Source organism: Sceloporus occidentalis, unplaced genomic scaffold (genome assembly GCF_023333645.1).
Source record: "Sceloporus occidentalis isolate IW3139 unplaced genomic scaffold, rSceOcc1.0.p SCAF_119, whole genome shotgun sequence".
NCBI classification, from domain to species: Eukaryota; Metazoa; Chordata; class Lepidosauria; order Squamata; family Phrynosomatidae; genus Sceloporus; species Sceloporus occidentalis.
In genome coordinates, this window is record NW_028317099.1 from 1614906 (window position 1) to 1634343 (window position 19438).

At 41.7% G+C, this 19438-nt stretch overlaps 1 protein-coding gene across 1 annotated transcript; it reads left to right on the forward strand.

Annotated features, from left to right (window-relative positions):
- Positions 1-8968: 8968 nt before the first annotated feature.
- On the forward strand, positions 8969-9973 carry LOC149282321 (thymosin beta-15A homolog). The gene is made up of 2 exons (XM_089498359.1): positions 8969-9068; positions 9936-9973. The coding sequence occupies exons 1-2, from the start codon at positions 8969-8971 to the stop codon at positions 9971-9973; spliced, it is 138 nt and encodes a 45-aa protein (XP_089354485.1).
- Positions 9974-19438: the final 9465 nt, after the last annotated feature.

A 19438-nucleotide genomic window follows, 5' to 3' on the forward strand; every position in this document is an offset into this window, starting at 1 on the left:
CACTTCGTTTTCACGAGTGCCAATTAATTTTCCCCCCTTTGAATTCACGGTTTTCAAATTCACGGCTAGGCCCTCACTATTCTTGGCACATGATTTTGTACCCACGTTTTGGACACTGTTTTCTTTTTAAGAGGCAGTGAAGCCTGGACTTTGCTGGAGGAGGATTGGGAGCCTTCTGGCCCCTTCCTCTCTTCACAAAACCAGCAAGGAGTCTCACTCTTCTGGGTGAGACTCAAGATCCGACCCTCCCATGGGGGGGTTGGAATTTGTCCGAGTTCTCCGTGAGGGAACTCGGTATCGTAGTCTGGCTTCTGCTGCCTTGTGCACAGAATGCGGCACCCAATGGAGCACGCACCTCGGGCTTCAAAAAAAAAAAAAGCTGTCCATGAGTGGTGATCTGGCTATTGTACCTCTTCCCGAGTTTTGTCTAAAGGCTGTCTTGTACAGCGGGCAATTACTTTCAAGGGATCCATGTATAAAGTGGATATAGAGGCAAAGGTGATAATTGTTAACCTTATTTGCATGCGCCTACCCAGAATCCTTTGTGGTTGTCAATACACCATGAGATTTCTGAGGGAAAAACAAGCCTTCTGGCTTGTCTGGTGTCTGTAGATGAGTGTTTAATAATACTTCTACTACCCCTTAAATTTAAGTGGAAGGGTTTCCATCACCTTTTACCCACCATAACTTATGTAATGGTGTTTTACAAGAGAAATACATATATACAAGACACCTACATACATACTGATACTGTATATATATATATATATATATATATATGCACTTACATACATAAATATACCCACATACATACATACATATATAAACATATATATACACAGAAATATATATATATATATATATATATATATATTTCTATTCTACTAAGGATATAATGCAGAATACTGTAGCTAGTATTGTCCTGAGGAGAATAGGTGGCTGTAAAACAGCGAGAGAAAAAACCTCTGTGTAAAAAACCACAGTGGAAAAGTATATGTGAATATATATATACATACAATTAATGCGCGCATATGACTACACACACGTTACGTATATGCAAACACGCAAGCACAAGTAACCGCATAATGTAATTAATAATATTCACAGAAAGAATAAACTCTTCATAAGCTTCTTATAAAATATAGTACTTATCTTCACAAGAGCAGCAAAGAAAGAGCAAGTGAAAGAGGACTCCAGATGTTATATTACCTAGGCTACATGCTGATTGGTTACTAGTTACCTGTTACACACCTGACTAATGAAAAAACTTTTACTTTTCTTTGTTAACTCTTGCTGCTATGAGTAGTAAAGAAAGATTTAATGCATAATATGAAGCCTCCTGTCTGCCATAAAATTGTATATTACCGGGCAAAAATGGAATTGGAGGGGATGAGAACCAGAAGGTACAGTATCTCACAAAAGTGAGTATGGAAATGTCCAATTTGGGCCCAATTAGCTATTTTCCCTCCCCAGTGTGAGGAGCAGGTGTGTTACATTTGGTATTATCGCTCTCACACTTTCTCATACTGGTCACTGGAAGTTCAATATGGCACCTAATGGCAAAAAAAAAAGAATTGTTGCTCTACATAAAGATGGCCTAGGCTATAAGAAGATTGCCAAGACCCTGAAACTGAGCTGCAGCACGGTGGGCACTGTACAGTGGTTTGAAAGATGCATGGAGGCATTTAAAACTCTCTGACCTTGGATATACATGGTCTAATGGCCAGGGTCAGCTACCGCATTGATTTTATGTCCTCTGCTGGTTTTAATCTCCAGGGCATGTTTTTAGAAGATAATAAGACCATAAGCTTTTAAAAACTAGCTTTTTAACGCCTAATGAATCTAAAACTGGGAATTGTCTGTGGAAACTTAATTTATTGTTACTAGAGGATGAACAAATCAGGAAACATTTCATAATAATCATATGGGCAATGACGACGCCAGAAAGAACCAAGTCAGAAATTTTTGGACTGATGGGAAACCATTAAGTCGAAGATTAAGAATGTTTTATTGTTGCTGTTAAGAGGAAGAAAAAAGAGAGCAAACAAGTTTTTAAAGATCTTAATGTGCGTTTGCAATTTCTGATTTTTAATTTAAAGAAGGAGAGTAAAAAGGTTTTAGATTTTTAAAGGAAAACAAATTATTTTTAATGCCCGGGTAAGCAACTTAGAGCACGGGGAGAAGTGCCTTCTTTTTTAAACAATTTTCTAATTTCTAATTTTAGAATTTTAACTGTTTCCATTAATTCTGGGATTACCGTGGTTTAAGAAACACGATTCCGTTATTCAATGGACTACAGGACGTGTCGCATTCTCATCTTCGGCTTGTACCTTTCATTGCCTGGGTACAGCACATTCCACAATAAACTCTTCTATCCCGGGATTACGGTCCTACGACATGGAGTTGAAAGATGTGTTTGAGAGGGGTATTGACTCCCTTCCACCTCACCGACCATATGATTGTCCAATATATCTCCTACCCGGATCCAAGATTCCCTATGGTGGAATATATCCCTTATCAGATGCTGAACTTAAATTATTACGAGAATACCTTGACGAACATTCAGCCAAAGGGTTTATTCGTCCCTCTACCTCACCAGCCAGGGCAGGGATCTTCTTTGTGGGCAAGAAGGATGGAGGCTTACGCCCTTGTGGTGACTATAGAGAGCTTAACACCATTACTGTGAAAAACTGGTACCCTCTCCCACTTATTCCTGAACTATTTGAACACCTTAAACAAGCCACCATATTTACTAAATTGGATCTTCGAGGGGCGTATAATTTAACCCAAGTCAAAGAGGGACAAGAGTGGAAGACAGCGTTCCGCACTCGTTATGGCCATTTCGAATATCTGGTTATGCCATATGGACTCTGCAATGCTCCAGCAACTTTCCAGAACATTTTCAATGAAATTTTTCGGGATTTATTAGACACATTTATGGTGGTATATTCAGATGACATCTTGATCTTCTCATCTAGACTTCAGGAACATCACAATCACGTATTTGCTAAGATAGAGAAATGCCAATTTGAGACTGCCCAGATTTACTTTTTGGGGTTCTGCATTTCCTCTAAGGGTATCGAGATGGACAAGACCAAGGTAAAGGTGATCGAACAGTGGCCACAGCCACATTCTCGTAAAGAGGTACAACTTTTAGATGCTTTATTCGTAACTTTTCTAAAATCGTTCTACCTCTCACGTCTCTTACACCTAAAGCCACTAAATTTCTGTGGAGTACGAGGGTCTGAAGGGGCAGAGAGGGGGGGCGCCAGAGGAGTAGTCCACACAGGGCGCCACAACGCCTAAGGCCGGCTCTGCACGTAAGCTAACACCACCTCAAAGGAACTATGGCGTGGGAGATCATGAGTTGTTGGCAATAAAATGTGCACTAGAGGAGTGGAGACACCATTTAGAAGGAGCACAACATCCATTTCTCATTTTCACTGATCACTGCAACCTCGAATATCTGCAAAGAGCCAAGAGATTGCATCCCCTTCAAGCTTTCTCAGCTCCCTACGGGACTATTTTCGAATCAGAGCTCATCATCCTACACTGCAAGATGCAGTAAAACGAGAGGGCCTCTTCTATCACCAAGATTGGCTGCTAATACCACCTCCTTTTGTGCGTGACGCTCTCCAAATATGTAGTGATGTCCGGTTCATGAACGAATCGTTCTTTTCTTGTGATATTTTCAGTGGTCCGGATGAATCGGTTCAGAAACTGAACGATTCATTTGTAACAGTCAGCACACAAGTCAAGATACCACAGTCAAACTGGGGGGGCATTAATAATTTCCAAAAGTAATGTGCTATGGAATTATACTTTTGTTATTGGGCTAAAATAATATCATTCAACATGGGAAGCCTGAAGCCACAATTGAGTGCGACTAATCCTTGAAATAAATATTATAACACAATAAATAACTTTTCCACTAAATGATTTCAGGGCCTTGAATGTTTTGTCCCCTGAAGTCACTACAACTTCAAGAGGGCATTTTATCTCTGGATAAATATAAATTAAATAATTCCTACTGTAAGTTAAGTGCCAGGAAACAGATGACCAAACACACACACCAACACAGGCTCTGTCACACCGACACCCAGACACACACACCAGGACAGGCTCTGTCACACAGACACACACACACCAGGACAGGCTCTGTCACACCGACACCCAGACACACACACCAGGACAGGCTCTGCCACACCGACAACCAAACAAACACACACACCAGGACAGGCTCTGCCACACAGACACCCACACACATCAGGACAGGCTCTGCCACAGCAACACCTATACACACACACCAGGACAGGCTCTGCCACACCAACACCCAAACACACACCAGGAGAGGCTCTGCCATACCGACATCCAAACAGACACACCAGGACAGGCTCTGCCACACCGACAACCACACACACCAGGACAGGCTCTGCCACACCGACACCCAAACACACACACCAGGCCAGGCTCTGCCACACCGACACCTGCATCCGGCTGTGCTAAGCTAACAATATTTTTTTTTCCACACTGCCTATGTCTTTTGTGTTCCTGCCCCCTTGTGTATCGCCACCAACCAGCCCTATGTGCAGTTATGCCCCCAGCCTGCCCCAGACGTCTACATCAGAATGGATTTTTCACACTGCATTGTCGTTTATACCCCCCTTAGTGTTTTTGCCCCTTGTGTATTGATGCCCCTGCTGCCCATATATATTAACATTAGCCCCAGTTGCCGATAGCAGGTATAGATCAACACATTAACACACAAACCAAGCTTTGCATGTATAGATCAACTGAATTTCACTTGTGATCTCAAATAAACAGAATCAGACATACAAATCCTGTATTTGCAGGTATACAATATATACAAAAAACAAAATACTGTCTGCGCTTCTCACCCTAATAAAGTTGGCAACAAATATATAAACATAATATAAATGAGAGGTTTTGGTTATATGAATTGGCCAAAGCATAATTAAGCTCACCCGCCACGTCAAGGCACACTCTCAATAGGGTGAGATCCTACTCTCACCTCCTACATTGGTAGGTAGGCCTTATATTATACATTTGTATTATTTGAGCCTGAGACTAGCTTAGCGCACCGACATTTTTTCTTTTCGCAGGTATACAATAGTATATGAAACGTTGCATTGCAGGTATAGATCAAATAAATACATGGAAACAGCATTGCAGGTATTAATCAACTGAATAAGACATATAACCCTGTATTTGCAGGTATACATAAATAATGTATGGAAACATAGCATAGCAGATATGGATCTACAGAATAACACACAAACCCAGCTTTGCAGGTATAGATCAATTGGAATTCACATAAAAACACGTCATTAAAAGGTATATTTAAAACCCCCTAAATTACACGCATAGATCACAGGTTGCACACCCCAAAGCCAGCCCTGGCGTCCACACAGCAATCACACTCCTATCATACCCAGGCAACCAGTAAATGCTGGTACCTAGGCATGATGGGACTGTGCTTGCTGTTAGCAATCACACTCCTATCATGCCAAGTCAGCCAGTACATGCTGGTACAGGGTGGCTGTAAGTAATGTGCAGACCCCATACTGCTGGCAGCATCAATACACAAGGGGGCAGCTAGCTAGGTTTCAGCATGTACTGGCTGACTTGGCATGATAGGAGTGTGATTCCTAACAGCCATCACAGTCCCATCATGCCTAGGTTCCAGCATTTACTGGTTGGATGTGTAAGTGCTGGAACCTAGGCATGATGGGACTTTGATTGCTGTTAGCAATCACACTCCTATCATGCCAAGTCAGCCAGTACATGCTCGAGGTGCGGCCCGCGTAAGATCGGTTGCCCTGGCTGCCGATCTTATGCGGGCCGCACCTCGAGGTCTCGCGGGCCGCATTTGGCCCGCATGTTGGACGCCCCTGCCTTATTACTTTCTAACCCCCTCTCCTTCCCTTATCACTTTCTAACCCCCTCTCCCTCCCTTATCACTTTCTAACCCCTCTCCCTCCCTTATCACTTTCTAACCCCTCTCCCTACTCACTATCTACCCTCCCCCTTTGTAGTTGTCTCACCTTTAGGTCCAGCGACGGGAACCGCAGAAATGTTAAAATATAACAAAATAAACAAAAAATAAGATCAGCCATTGTCACTGTGGGGTTAAGCATAGTTTTTTAAGGACGTACAGCTACATGTATGTGGTCTTAAAGGGGTGAAGGGTAAATTAGTAAGCATATATGTTAGTTGTTTATGATGTGTAATAAAACTGTTTTTAAGTGCATTTGAAATTTGGACACAGCACAACTCTTTTTCTATTTGAGGAGTCTTCTTTGTTAGTGCAGCTGTTAAATTTTTCATGTTTTCTTTCTCTTTTTCTCTGTATATATATACAATGCAGCTGTAAAATTTTTCACGTTTTCTTGTAAGGTTTGGTGAGATTTCCAGTATTTACAGTACATGATATTTGCTTGATGAAATCAATGTTCATGGCATGGTATTCAAAACATTTGTTTTTAAAACAGATTTGTTAAATGTGTTTCCTTGCAGCTAAAAAGAATCAGTAAAACTTTCCTTCCAAACAATATCATATATGCCATCCATAATGAATAAAGTCTAAGCAGCTGAGGGAAACAGTTAAAGTAAAACAGCTTCACAATTTCACTTAAGATGATAACAGATATACATATTGAATTTTGGGATATCTATATAAACGTTATTTGCACTAATTGAAACTGTTTATAATTACATTGTAAATAAGTATTTCTCAGAATTTCATATGCTGAGCCTTAATAACGGTGACAGAACCAAAAGCATTTCACAACCTTTCATATTTTTGGGTTTTGTTTTTCATCATTTTTTCATAGATTGCAATATTGTCGTGTATTTCCGTAGGATTCCATACGAACACTCCAGACTTTGTCAGGGTAGTTCAAAATCATACTTTTAGGTACCAGCTGTCGAGTTATGCCGCGGAAATGCCTCATTTACCGGTATTAGTAATGTCAGCATCTTAGCATGCAGAATGCGTGACCAAAATGGGCACTGTGCAAACTTAAAAGGGGAGAAGATTAAGCGTTGCCCCGGGGAGTAAAACGAGATTTCACGATGAGTGCCAAAGTAGAATAAGCAATGGGGCAAAACGCTAAATGTTTTCAGTGGTCAAACTTGTTGGTTTCATCTGAGACAGTTGACAAGGACTAATAAAGAAAGCACACTACACCGTTTTACAAAATACCATTCTGCGAGCCAATCAAGCAGTTACTATTCGATATAATCAGAGAGTGAGACGTCTCGAACAAACTGCATTAATAATTAAATCTTCGCAAAATCCGGAAACCACTGTCGTTATGTAATCTCAGCGTAAAAATCCATTACTAGGGCGCACGTCGTAATTTGAAGGTGGGGTTTTCGTAGGTGTGGTTGTATTAACCCCTTTTGATTGATGGGCGTGTTTCATGAACCGTATATTAGGACTGCCAGCGAGCAGGAACGGTATTGCGTTTTTATCCATAGGGAAAGAGAATCAAAGCGGAGAAGCACGTAAGTACAAATGTTGCTCGTTGGCGGTCTTGTAATTGATTTGTGGATTTGCCCGGTTTGTTTTAGTCATCCTGCTGATGGGCAATATGTGACCGTCATGGTTTCTGTGGAATCTGAAACGCTTTCTGTGGTCGAGATCACTAGAGGCGAGGCGTGTTTTTGCGAATTTATTTTATTCTCTGCCTTCGCGTTTTTAATAGTTTACCTTGCTTTGTGCTTTTTATGTACGTCAAGCTAGCTTGGCCGTGCGGGGTTTTTTTTTTGTTTTTTTTCTCTCCCTCCCCTCCATGTTAATCTGTCACTGGCTAGTGGGGCAGTCTCGTCTCACTTCGACGTTAGTGTGATGCGTTTGAACTAAAACTTCCATAGGCGCCGTTTTTATCTGATTAAAGTAAGCAAATCCTGGAAGTTTCCAAGCCTCCTCCCTCAAATGTGCAAAAACAAATATCTGGTCCAAAGACGGCTGCAGCTTGTATAGACGTGTTCACTTGGTCACACCCTGCTGTTCTGCCCAGTTCTATTGTCTCAAACCAATTTAGGTGCACGGTCTTCTGTGGGTGTGCAACATTTCCTTTTAGTTCTTCTTAGCAGACCTTGATCTACTGAAGTAGTAGATAAATGGAACAAGCCACTTACCACCAGAAACGGCAGAGGCTAAAACAGGGGATTTAAATATGCATGGGATAGGGGTAAAGCTTGCTCTGACTCTAAGACCAGCCCAATTGAGACTTGAGCCTTGTGTCAGGGTAAATGTGGAAACTGGTTCTTATTGCTGTCAGACTTAACTTGGGGAGGAAAGCTGCCCTAATCTGCAACCACCAGACAAGCCCAGAGATGTGGTGTTCCTGCATAAACTGCTGCAAGAAAGGGATTCTGGGTAGGCACTTGAAAATTAGGGTGATCATTTTTTTTATATCATTTTATACATGGACCCCTTGGAGCAAGCAAACTGAACTAGACAGGACAGGGGTGCAAAAGCCAGATCACCTTGAACAGTTTTATCCAGTGGTGATCTGCCTTCTGTGCCTCTGGTCTCACCTGTGTTGCAGACTAGTGTTAAAATCAAGGTGGTAGGGGGTAGGAATTATCTAAGTGGATGGGTTTCACCATTACCTCACCACAGCATCTGTTCTGTGTACTAATTTAAGGAAGATGCTGATGACCCCCCCCCCCTGCCTTTTTTTATCACTTTTTTTACCAGCTTTTTTATTTTAAAACTTCCTCTATAGTGGATACTACCTCATATGCTCAGAACACTGTGGTTTCAACTGTTGTCCCTGATCTTAACCACAGCTGCTCAAAGTGCAGTGTAATCTCCAAGATTACATTAAGAGCACAAACTTTGTATCGGCAGAAGGCAATTGCTGCTGTTCTATTGCGTATGTACTGTGGAGAAAATGATGGTGTGACTAACCAGTATGCTCTAATTGCAGTAAAAATGTCTGATAAGCCAGATCTTTCTGAGGTGGAGAAGTTTGACCATAGAAAGCTGCGTAAAACTAATACTGAGGAGAAGAACACCTTGCCCTCAAAGGAGAGTAAGTATAAGGCTTCTGGCACAGCTGGATGAGTGCGGATTGTATGTTAAAGTGGTCCTGGCAAAAACAAAAAAAGTTCTTGGCAATCTTGGTTGAGGTTGGAATGCCCTACAGCCAGGGCATGTTTATCAGATTACATATTCACTGTTCCTGCATCCAAAAGCAGCGAGCATTAACCTTTAATACACTGATAACTTTAGTGGTGTTGTCATATAGTGACAATGATATTGAGGGGACATTTCCAAATATATTAACATATCTCCTTTTTCCTTATGTTTTTCTTTGCTATGGGTGGAAATCTGTGATCAGCAAGCAGGGCTCTATAACTATCGACCACCAGGGAGAGCAATCGGATCTCAGCGGGGAATGCATGATTGGGCATTCCTTATACAATTCTTAGTTGCTAGCACCAAGTGTACTTGGCAAGAAGCCACCCTTGTTTTCTTCTGACAAGGGAGAATCAAGGCTGTCAATAGGCTGCCTGATCTCCCATGCAGCACCTGTGAGATGACCCTGCTGTTGCAACAATATGTACTGGTATTGGATGTCTAAATGGGTTAAGCAAATTGCATTTTAAAGGAACTAGAAAGATAGTGTCTGTAATGTCTTGGCCCAACACTGATTAAGACTCTCTAGATTGTAAGCTCCTTTTGAACAGTGCTCACCTGATATGCAAGTCAAACTTATTGCATGCTACTGGGTATGTCCCGTTACCTATCTTACAGCACTGGTATATGACTGAAGTGGGACTCAAGTCTTCATCTGTTGTAAACTAAAGCTCATCTGTTTACCATTAGAAATAAACAATAAAAATTGCAGTCTCCAATTCTTGCCAAGACTAAGTAAAAACTTTCACTTTATCCACAGCAATTGAGCAGGAGAAAGAGGCATGCAAGAAATCATGAAAGTCAAGATTAAGACTTGGTTGCTGAATGATCTGGCTGTCCGGCAAGCTGTGCTTTGGAAAACATGTCTTATCTGCAGAATGAATATATTGTAAAAACATAATTAAAATATTTTTCACTGAAATGTTTCTAGCGAGTCCTGTCATGATCTTTTCTATATTGGTTACAATTAGTGAGATGTGTCCCTGCTCATTCAGGAAATCAATTTTAGAAATTTCACTTACACATCGATAATACTTTATAAAGATGACAAAGTAATGTTATGAGAAAGTAAAAGGTGTTTGTATTGAAGTCTTTCAGGTTCCTCTAACACAGGGGTTCTCAAACTGCGGCCCGCCAGCTGCTGCAGGACTACATCTCCCATACTCCTCAGCCAGCCCCTTAGCTGAAGGAGCATTATGGGAGATGTAGTCCTGCAGCAGCTGGAGGGCCGCAGTTTGAGAACCCCTGCTCTAACATATAGAGTATGTAAACAGGTCATTTAATCTGCTTTTGGTTCCACAAATCCTTACATTGTTTGAGTTAAAGGTACATGCTATCATTATACACTAATGAATACAAGCGTTTTATTAGTGTATTGGGATAAACCATTAGTCGTTGGCTAGCGGGTGGGTTTTGTCCTGTGCACTAACATGAAACGTACCCAAAACTTAGTTATCTTGTATTGTGAGGCCTAGGTCTCATGTGGGACTGACTAGCAGGCTACCAGCTAAAAATACTGGGGAGCAGACAAACCATAGTCAGCTGCAACACATTTTGGGTGTTCATAAGAAATGTATAATATACTTTACCCCAGGAAAGGACACTCTCAATTGAAGACAACACTTACTTAAAAAAAAAACAGGAAAATATATTAATCCTGGTGTCTATTTCCGAAATGCCTCATTTATAGAACTTTCCGACAGTTATAGGGGACATATTGTAAGGTGTACATATGGATTAAAAACTCAATGTTTGTTCTGATGGGATTGCAACAAATTTTGAACAAAAAACAAATCCACAATTATATATTTCTGTAAAGTAGACAACCCATAGTACCTCATCATGAGCGTTTGGACAACTTTCATGCAACTATTTGGCCACCAATCACTGCTAAAATTGGTTGTAGAAATAATTCAGTGAGTACACTCCTAAGTGAAAATGTTTAAATTGGGCTCAATTAGCCATTTCCCCTCCCTGGTGTCATGTGACTCGTTAGTGTTACAAGGTCTCAAGTGTGAATGGGGAGCAGGTGTGTTAAATTTGGTGTTTAGTGCTCTCACACTGTCTCATACTGGTCACTGGAAGTTCAACATGGCACCTCATGGCAAAGAGCTCTCTGAGGATCTGAAAAAAACAATTGTTGCTCTACATAAAGATGGCCTAGGCTATAAGAAGATTGCCAAGACCCTGAAACTGAGCTGTAGCACAGGGAAGACCATAGAGCGGTTTTGCAAGACAGTTTCCACTCAGAACAGGCCTCGCCATGGTCGACCGAAGAAGTTGAGTGCACGTGCTCGGCGTCATATCCAGAGATTGTCTTTGGGAAGTAGACCTATGAGTGCTGCCAGCATTGCTGCAGAGGTTGAAGTGGTGGGGGGTCAGAATCAAATTGGTCTGCATGGTCCCAGAAGGAAGACTTCTAAAGATGATGCACAAGAAAGCCCGAAAACAGTTTGCTGAAGACAAGCAGACTAAGGACATGGATTACTGGAACAATGTCCTGTGGTCTGATGAAACCAAGATAAACTTATTTGGTTCAGATGGTGTCGAGTGTGTGTGGCGGCAACCAGGTGACGATGACGACCCCAAAAACACCTCCAAGACAACCACTGACCTGCTAAAGAAGGTGAGGGTGATGGATTGGCCAAGCATGTCTCCAGACCTAATTCCTATTGAGCATCTGTGGGGCATCCTCAAACTAAAGGTGGGGTAGCGCAAGGTCTCTAACATCCACCAGCTCCATGAAGTCGTCATGGAGGAGTGGAAGAGGACTTCAGTGACAACCTGTGAAACTCTGGTGAACTCCATGCCCAAGAGGGTTAAGGCAGTGCTGGAAAATAATGGGGCCACAAAATATTGACACTTTGGGCCCAATTTGGACATTTCCAGTTAGGGGTGTACTCACTTTTGTTGCCAAGGTGTTAGACAATGTCTGTGTGTTGAGTTATTGTGAGGAGACAGCAAATTTACACTGTTATACAGGCTGTACACTCACTACTTTACATTGTAGTGGAGTGTCATTTCTTCAGTGTTATCACATAAAAAAGATATAATAAAATATTTACAAAAATGTGAGGGGTGTACTCACTTTTGTGAGATACTTGTGAGAAGTATGTGTGTTAGAATGAGCGTGTACATGTTTTAGAATGTGTAAGTGTGTTTACTTGATGCCACAGGCACAGTGTTTAGGGGTTAGGATGGCACTGATAAGCTGCTTGGGGCCCTCATAAGCTGTTTTGGGCCAGGGTGGCCCTGTGGGACGTGTTGGGGGGGCCTGGGACAATTTTCATACCAGGGCCCTGTGGTTTCTAGTTACACCCTTGAACCTAACATCTATTGTTTGAAAACTTGTAAAAAGGACACTTCAGCCATCATATACACTAGTGTATATGATAGCTGGGTGCTCAATATTAAACACTTGTGGTGTCCCTATTGCAAATGCATGGGGGTTTCTGCTGAGTTAAGAAAGTTGTTAATGGAATATTCTTTAAATGAACAAAAATGGTAAGTGGAGAACTGCAGGGTTCTGCCTATGCCCACTATTATTTAACCCCTTCACAATAATAGAACTTTGATGCAGTTGATGCTGGAGGACATAGTACTATACACTTACACAAAGAATATTCAATTCTGTCAACTCCTGTGCAGCACAGTGGCATGTTAGCCTGATATAAAGGCTAATAGGTTGTCAAGCCAAAGGGGTAGGAGGCAAGTTATTCCACAGAGCATTTTATGTAGATATACTTTACATAAAAGTAGGAGAGTCATCTCATACAAAGACTGTCATGTAAAAATTACTCTTATTTTATCATAGTCACTTAGGAGGATGATATTTAACGGAGATTCTTCCCATCTAAAACCTTTGTATGCCTGTCTAGGTAAAATTAACACATAGAATTTAAGCTGTATTAAATTCAGTTTGAGTGTAAGTAAATAATTAAACTCTAATTTGTTATGTGTTCCCTGATGTCAGCTTACAGATTTGTAAAAAGTTAGATATCATGCAAAGGAGATCTCCTGATATAAGAAAAAGGAGAACATAAAATCAAGGTAAGGGACAAACAAAACACATGACTCATGTTCCACACTACAAGTATTATTTCATTGGCAGAGAGAAAGCAAATATTAGAGAAAGCCGCACCCTGTATGTAAAACATGCCTGTATATATGCATCCTTATATATATATATATATATATATATATATATATATAATCTCAAGATCAACTCATGCATACACAGGTAGACACATATTTTACCTGTTCATCACATACATAATAAAAGAAATTTACACCACGTTCACCTCTCTGACCTGAATAAAGCAGTATGACACTTGAAAGCAATGTATAATAAGGTTTAAAATGCTGCATATATATTAGATTTGTATTCATCTAAAAGCCAATGGTGTGAAGACTATCATATACCTTTATTGACAAGGTGTGAAAGTTGTTATAGGAAATCAATAACAAAAGGTAAATTATGGATGTTTTTTTTATAGATTAATTCATTAACGCAGACATGAATGACAGATAACTGACATGCTGAAGAATATATTGAGCAGTAGAGAAACATTAAAATATGATCAGCCGTTCCCTCATCAACAACCCCTCCCAAATCATGCTCCTTTACCTGCCTAAGACAGGAATGTGCTTTGCTGCAGATCCCTTGCAACTTGCTAGTACAAGTGTCTGACCTGAGGGTTTAAGCAATTAACACTTTACTTTCAAAATATGTTAACCTTTTATTTCTCTATAAGTAAAAAGTTGATGAAAAAGCATGGTATGAACAGAACAATTGTGGGAGTTGTACATGTTTAGATGCCTGCAATTACCTCAGCCGGTACTCATTCCCTAGTCCTAAATAAGGTTCCCTCTTATCCCCATTGCTGTTGTTTGGTCTACCTGCTAATCTCCTGCTGTGATCCGGTTTGCTGATCCTGACTTTACCAATACTGACCTTGGCAAGTTCCTGTTTTTGCCTGATTGCTGCTTGTACCAACTTTTGGCCTGATTCCTGAGCCTGGCTTGTCTGATTTTGTTCTACCCTGTATTGTATCCATAAGTGTCAGGTGGATCATTGGCAAGTCCATGGCTGCTAAACCAAGGGCCCAACCTGAGGGGAAATCAGTTAGAGGGTAAAAAAAACTCCATATTGGTCTTTAGTGGTAAATTCCTTTGCCTGTCATTTCACATTTACATTCCTTTACAGCCATCTCACACCAAGGGTTCTGCCTACCTGCAAAACGTGACACCCTGCGCTATTATCAAAGCTATCTATACAATAGCTGGCATATGGAAAAGAGACAGTCCGTGGCATAAGAAAATGTCCCCCTTACACAGACACACACTAACAGTAAAATGCTTACACACAGTAATATACAGTCATGGACAAACATTTTGAGACACAAATATTAATTTTCACAAAGTCTACTGCCTCAGTTTAGATGATGGCTAGCTGCATATACTCCAGACTGTTATGAAGATTGATCAGATAAATTGTAATCAATTGCAAAGTCCCTCTTTGCCATGAAAATGAACTTAATCCCACAAAAAAATTCCACTGCATTTCAGCCCTGCCCCAAAAGGACCAGCTGATATCATGTCAGTGATTCTCTTAACACAGGTGAGAGTGTTGATGTGGACAAAGCTGGAGATTGCTCTGTTATTCTGATTTGAGTTAGAATAACAGACTGGAAGCTTCAAAAGGAGGGTGGTGCTTAACATCATTGTTCTTCCTCTGTTAACCATGGTTACAAGGTTACACGTGCTGTCATCTTTGTTTTGCTCAAAAGGTAAGATTGCAGCTAAATCAACAATTTATCGGATCTTCAAGAACTTCAAGGAGAGAGGTTCATTTGCTGTGAAGAATGCGTCAGGCCGCCCAAGAAAGTCCACCAGTGCAGAGCTTGTCAGCAGGCAGGTGTGAGTGCATCTGCATGCACAGTGGCAAAGACTTTTGGAGGATGGCCTGGTGTCAAGAAGGGCAGCAAAGAAGTTACTTCTCTCTAGGAAAAACATCAGGGACAGACTGATATTCTGCAAAAAGTACAGGGATTGAACTGCTGAGGACTGGGGTAAAGGCAGTGGCGTCTCCAGCTTTCATATTTAGGCACATGGGGGGCCAGGGACCAAAGTAGGGGGGCCGATTATAAAACGGCACATATAGACTATATATAAATATATATATATATATACACACACACACACATTAGACGTGCATTTTTAACTACATAATATGTACATTTTTCATTCTTTAATATTAGCCCGTGCTGACAATATATATATATATAAATATTAGCCCCTGCTGCGGATATATAGAAATATTACACCCTGCTTCCGATATATATTAATATTAACCCCTGCTGCCAATATATATTGATATTAGCCCCTGCAGAGGATATATACTTATATTATACCCTGCTGCCGATATACATAAGTCTTTAAAGTGGGGGTGCGGCCTATATTTGGGGTCTAGCGCCCGACACCCGGGACATGCAGTTCCGGCCGCCGGGCAGGCAGCAGGGATAGGATACAGATCCCCCGCAGCGGTGCAGGGGACCTGTATCCTACTCTCTGATACGCTCAGACAGCCTCCCACGGGGGGAGTCCCGGCAAGGGAGATTGTTAAAGCACATCGTGAAGACGTACCGGCAGCGGAGGTTGTTTACGCGTTGTTTACCTCTGCCCCCAAGACTTACCAGAGCAGACTCCCGGGTGTCTTGCGGGGCCGGCGGAGGACACCTACGCACAGAGCCGGCCTTAGGTGTTCTGGCGCTCTGTGCGGACTACTCCTCTGGCGCCCCCCCATCCCAAAAAAAGAAAGGAATAAAAACTTGTAACAAAACCCCAATCACTATATACTACGCCAAACATTGATGTGGTGTAGGCCTACCACTTCATTGTCTGGCTTAGTAGTAGGGATGCACCGAAACGAATTCTGGACTGAAACCAAGAGTGCAGCATTTACCTGGCCAAAACCGAATATGACCCCCCCACACACCATAAAAAATCTAACACTTTTATTTAAAGTAAGTAACACACCAAAATAGGACAAAACAATTAAATAACAATATTATATATATATATAATATCAACAGCAATCACATTCCTATCATGCCCAGGCATACCCAGATTCCAGGATGTACTCGCAGACTTGGCATGATAGGAGTATGACTGCCCTATCTACCCCTTCTCACTCTCTTCTGCCCTATCTACCCCTTCTCACTCCCTTCTCCCTATCTACCCCCGTTCCCCTGTCTCACTCCCTTCTAGGCAGAGTGGCAGCATATCTCAGGGGGAGGAGGAGGAGGACAGTGGCAGCATATCTTGGGGGGGGGGCAGTGGCAGCATGTCTATTAAAAAAAAAATTCTTTAAAAAAGCACCAAACTTTTAAGGTGCGGCCTATATACGGGGGCGGCCTATATCCGAGCCAATACGGTATTAGCCCCTGCTGCCGATATATATTAATATTAGACCCTGCTGCCAATATGTAAATAAATATTAGCCCCTGGTGCCAAACCATATATAAATATTTGCCCCTGCTGCCAATATATAAAAATATTAGACCCTGTTGCCAATATCTTTTGTAGTGAAAAAATTGGACCCTACCCAAGAATTTCCTTGGGCCCCGCTCAACGCTCCCTTGCATGCAATCACTCCCTCCGCTACCACAACAAAAAAAATATTTGCCACACTGAACCAACAGAACACACAAACCCAGCATTGCAGGTATAAATCAACTGGAAATCACATGTACACTCAGCACTGAAGGTATAGATCAAATAAACAACACATGGAAACAGCACTCCATGTATTGATCAACTGACTAAGACATACAAATCCTATATTTGCAGGCAAACATAAATAATGTATGGAAACATAGCCGATACAGATCAACAGAATAACACAAAACCCAGCTTTGCAGGTATATATCAATTGGAAATTACATATAAACGCTGCATTAAAAGGTATAAACCCCCCTAAATTATAGACATAGATCACTGGTCGCACACCCCAAAGCCAACCCTGGCGTCCACATTGCCCTCATAGAACCGGACCAGCACTTAAATTACACATACATAGGATGTGCCATCTTTGTCAGCCAACAAACAGCCCAGCATGAGTCAACATTGTTCCCATACAGCTGAACGTACGCCATGTTTGTCCCATAAACACACTACCTGTGCCATCTTTGTCCCCAGTGCTTCAACACCCTGCTTATACCATCTTTGCTTTTTTGACAAATCAATAATACACCTATGATTCACACAAACACTTTTACAGTCACTCACTAATTCACTTTAATTCAATCATTTATTCTTTCACACAAATTATTTACACATATTCATTAATGCCTCCACACATTAATCCATTCATTCTCTCTCTCATTCTGACTCTTTATTTCAATATTCTTGCCACCCTCCCTTCTCCCTATCTATCCCCTCTCCCTCCCTATCTACCCCCTCTCCCTCCCTATCTAGGGAATTTAGAGTGTACTTCTTAGAATTTAGAGTTTGTATGACCTGCACTAAGGGCAGGGGAGGGTTGGCAGCCTAAGGCCTGGGGGGAAAGTCAACTGGCCCATTGCGCCATCAAAGCGGCTGCGAGCGACATTGAAAGCGGCCGCCATGCGGCAGTCACTCCACCAGCGTCTAATGAAATTAAAGCGGCCGGCATGCACGCACCGCGCTGCCCAATGGCCGTGCCTCAGCTCTTCATCTCACCCCTTTTAAGACGTGGGACGAAGAGCACAGCCATTGGGTCTGACTGCCGCACAATGCAGGGGTGTACCTAGAGTATTTGGCACCTGTGGCAGATCCTGTATGTGGCACCCACCCCACACACACACTTTAAAACTGCATAGTTTCTATGGTTAGGCAAACATTGACAGGGGTACAGCATAATTGTTATCATTATATACTTAGGGATTATGCGGTACCACCGTCAATGTGTGCCTATACATTGAGCCAGACACTAACAATACTGCAGTACAACCCATATCACTATATACTAAGCCAAACATTGATGAGGTGTAGGCCTACCACGTCAGTGACTGGCTTAGTAAATAGTGGGGATGCACCGAAATCAAAATTCTGGACTGAAACTGAAAATTCAGCATTCACTTTCAAATACTTTATTAAAAATAACACCAAAATTAGACAAAAAAAATCAATAACAATATTAATATATATAAATATATATATGTATATATATATGTATATATATATACACATATATATAACAACAATCACAATCCTATCATGCTCAGGTTCTAGCATGTGCTGGCTGACTTAGCATGATAGGAGTGTGATTGCTGTTTGCAATTATATATATATATATATATATATATATATATATATATATATATATATATATATTAATACTGTTATTGAATTATTATGTCCAATAAAAGTGTTAACACACCAAAGTTGGACCAAAAAAATAATTGATGACAGCAATCACACTCCTATCATGCCTAGGCAGCCACTACATGCTGGAATCTGGGAATGAAAGGAATGTGATTACAGCCTCCCTATGCCATGCTATCCCCCCACACTTACACATCCATGCTATCTAAAACCCTCATTCACAAACATTCAGCATAACACCCATCACTCTCACACACTCACTAATCCACTCTCCCTGAATCTTGTCCTACCTTTCCTCTGTCACTGTCACTTTTCCTCCTCCTCTTCGTTCTTCTTCTTCTTCTTCTTCTTCTGGGTCCTGTCCTTCCGGTTTTGACATCAAGTCCCGATGCACAGCCACAGTTGCCGCGCGCATCGTTTCTGGAGGAGTGCCGGAGTGGTGGCACCACTCAGATGAGCGGCAGCCGGGGCGGACTGCCCCCCCCGCCATACCGTTTGTACGCTATGGCACAACGGCCGCATTCAATCCCGCTCGCAGCCGCTTAGTTTTGAACTTTGCTGCTGCGTTGAATGCTCGTCTGCCGGCTGTCCGGCCCAGCGTTTCAACTGGGGGGCACAGCATGATGTAGGGGGGGCCATGGCCGACGCCACTGGGTAAAGGGATTGGACTGCTGAGGTCTGGGGTTTTCTGATAAATCCCCTTTTCGATTGTTTGGGGCATCCAGAAAAAAGCTTATCCTGAGAAGACAAGGTGAGCGCTACTATCAGTCCTGTGTCATGCCAACATTAAAGCATTCTGAGATAACTTTAAGGCAAGACAGGAGGCTTCATATTTGCATTATCTTTCCTTACTGTCACCTTAGCAGCAAGGATAAAAGATAAAAATAGAACAGATCA

Coding starts and splice junctions, on each gene's coding strand:
- LOC149282321 (XM_089498359.1), top strand. CDS start 8,969: ATGTCTGATAAGCCAGATCTTTCTGAGGTGGAGAAGTTTGACCATAGA. Junction 9,069..9,935: donor CACCTTGCCCTCAAAGGAGA/GTAAGTATAAGG, acceptor CTTTATCCACAG/CAATTGAGCAGGAGAAAGAG.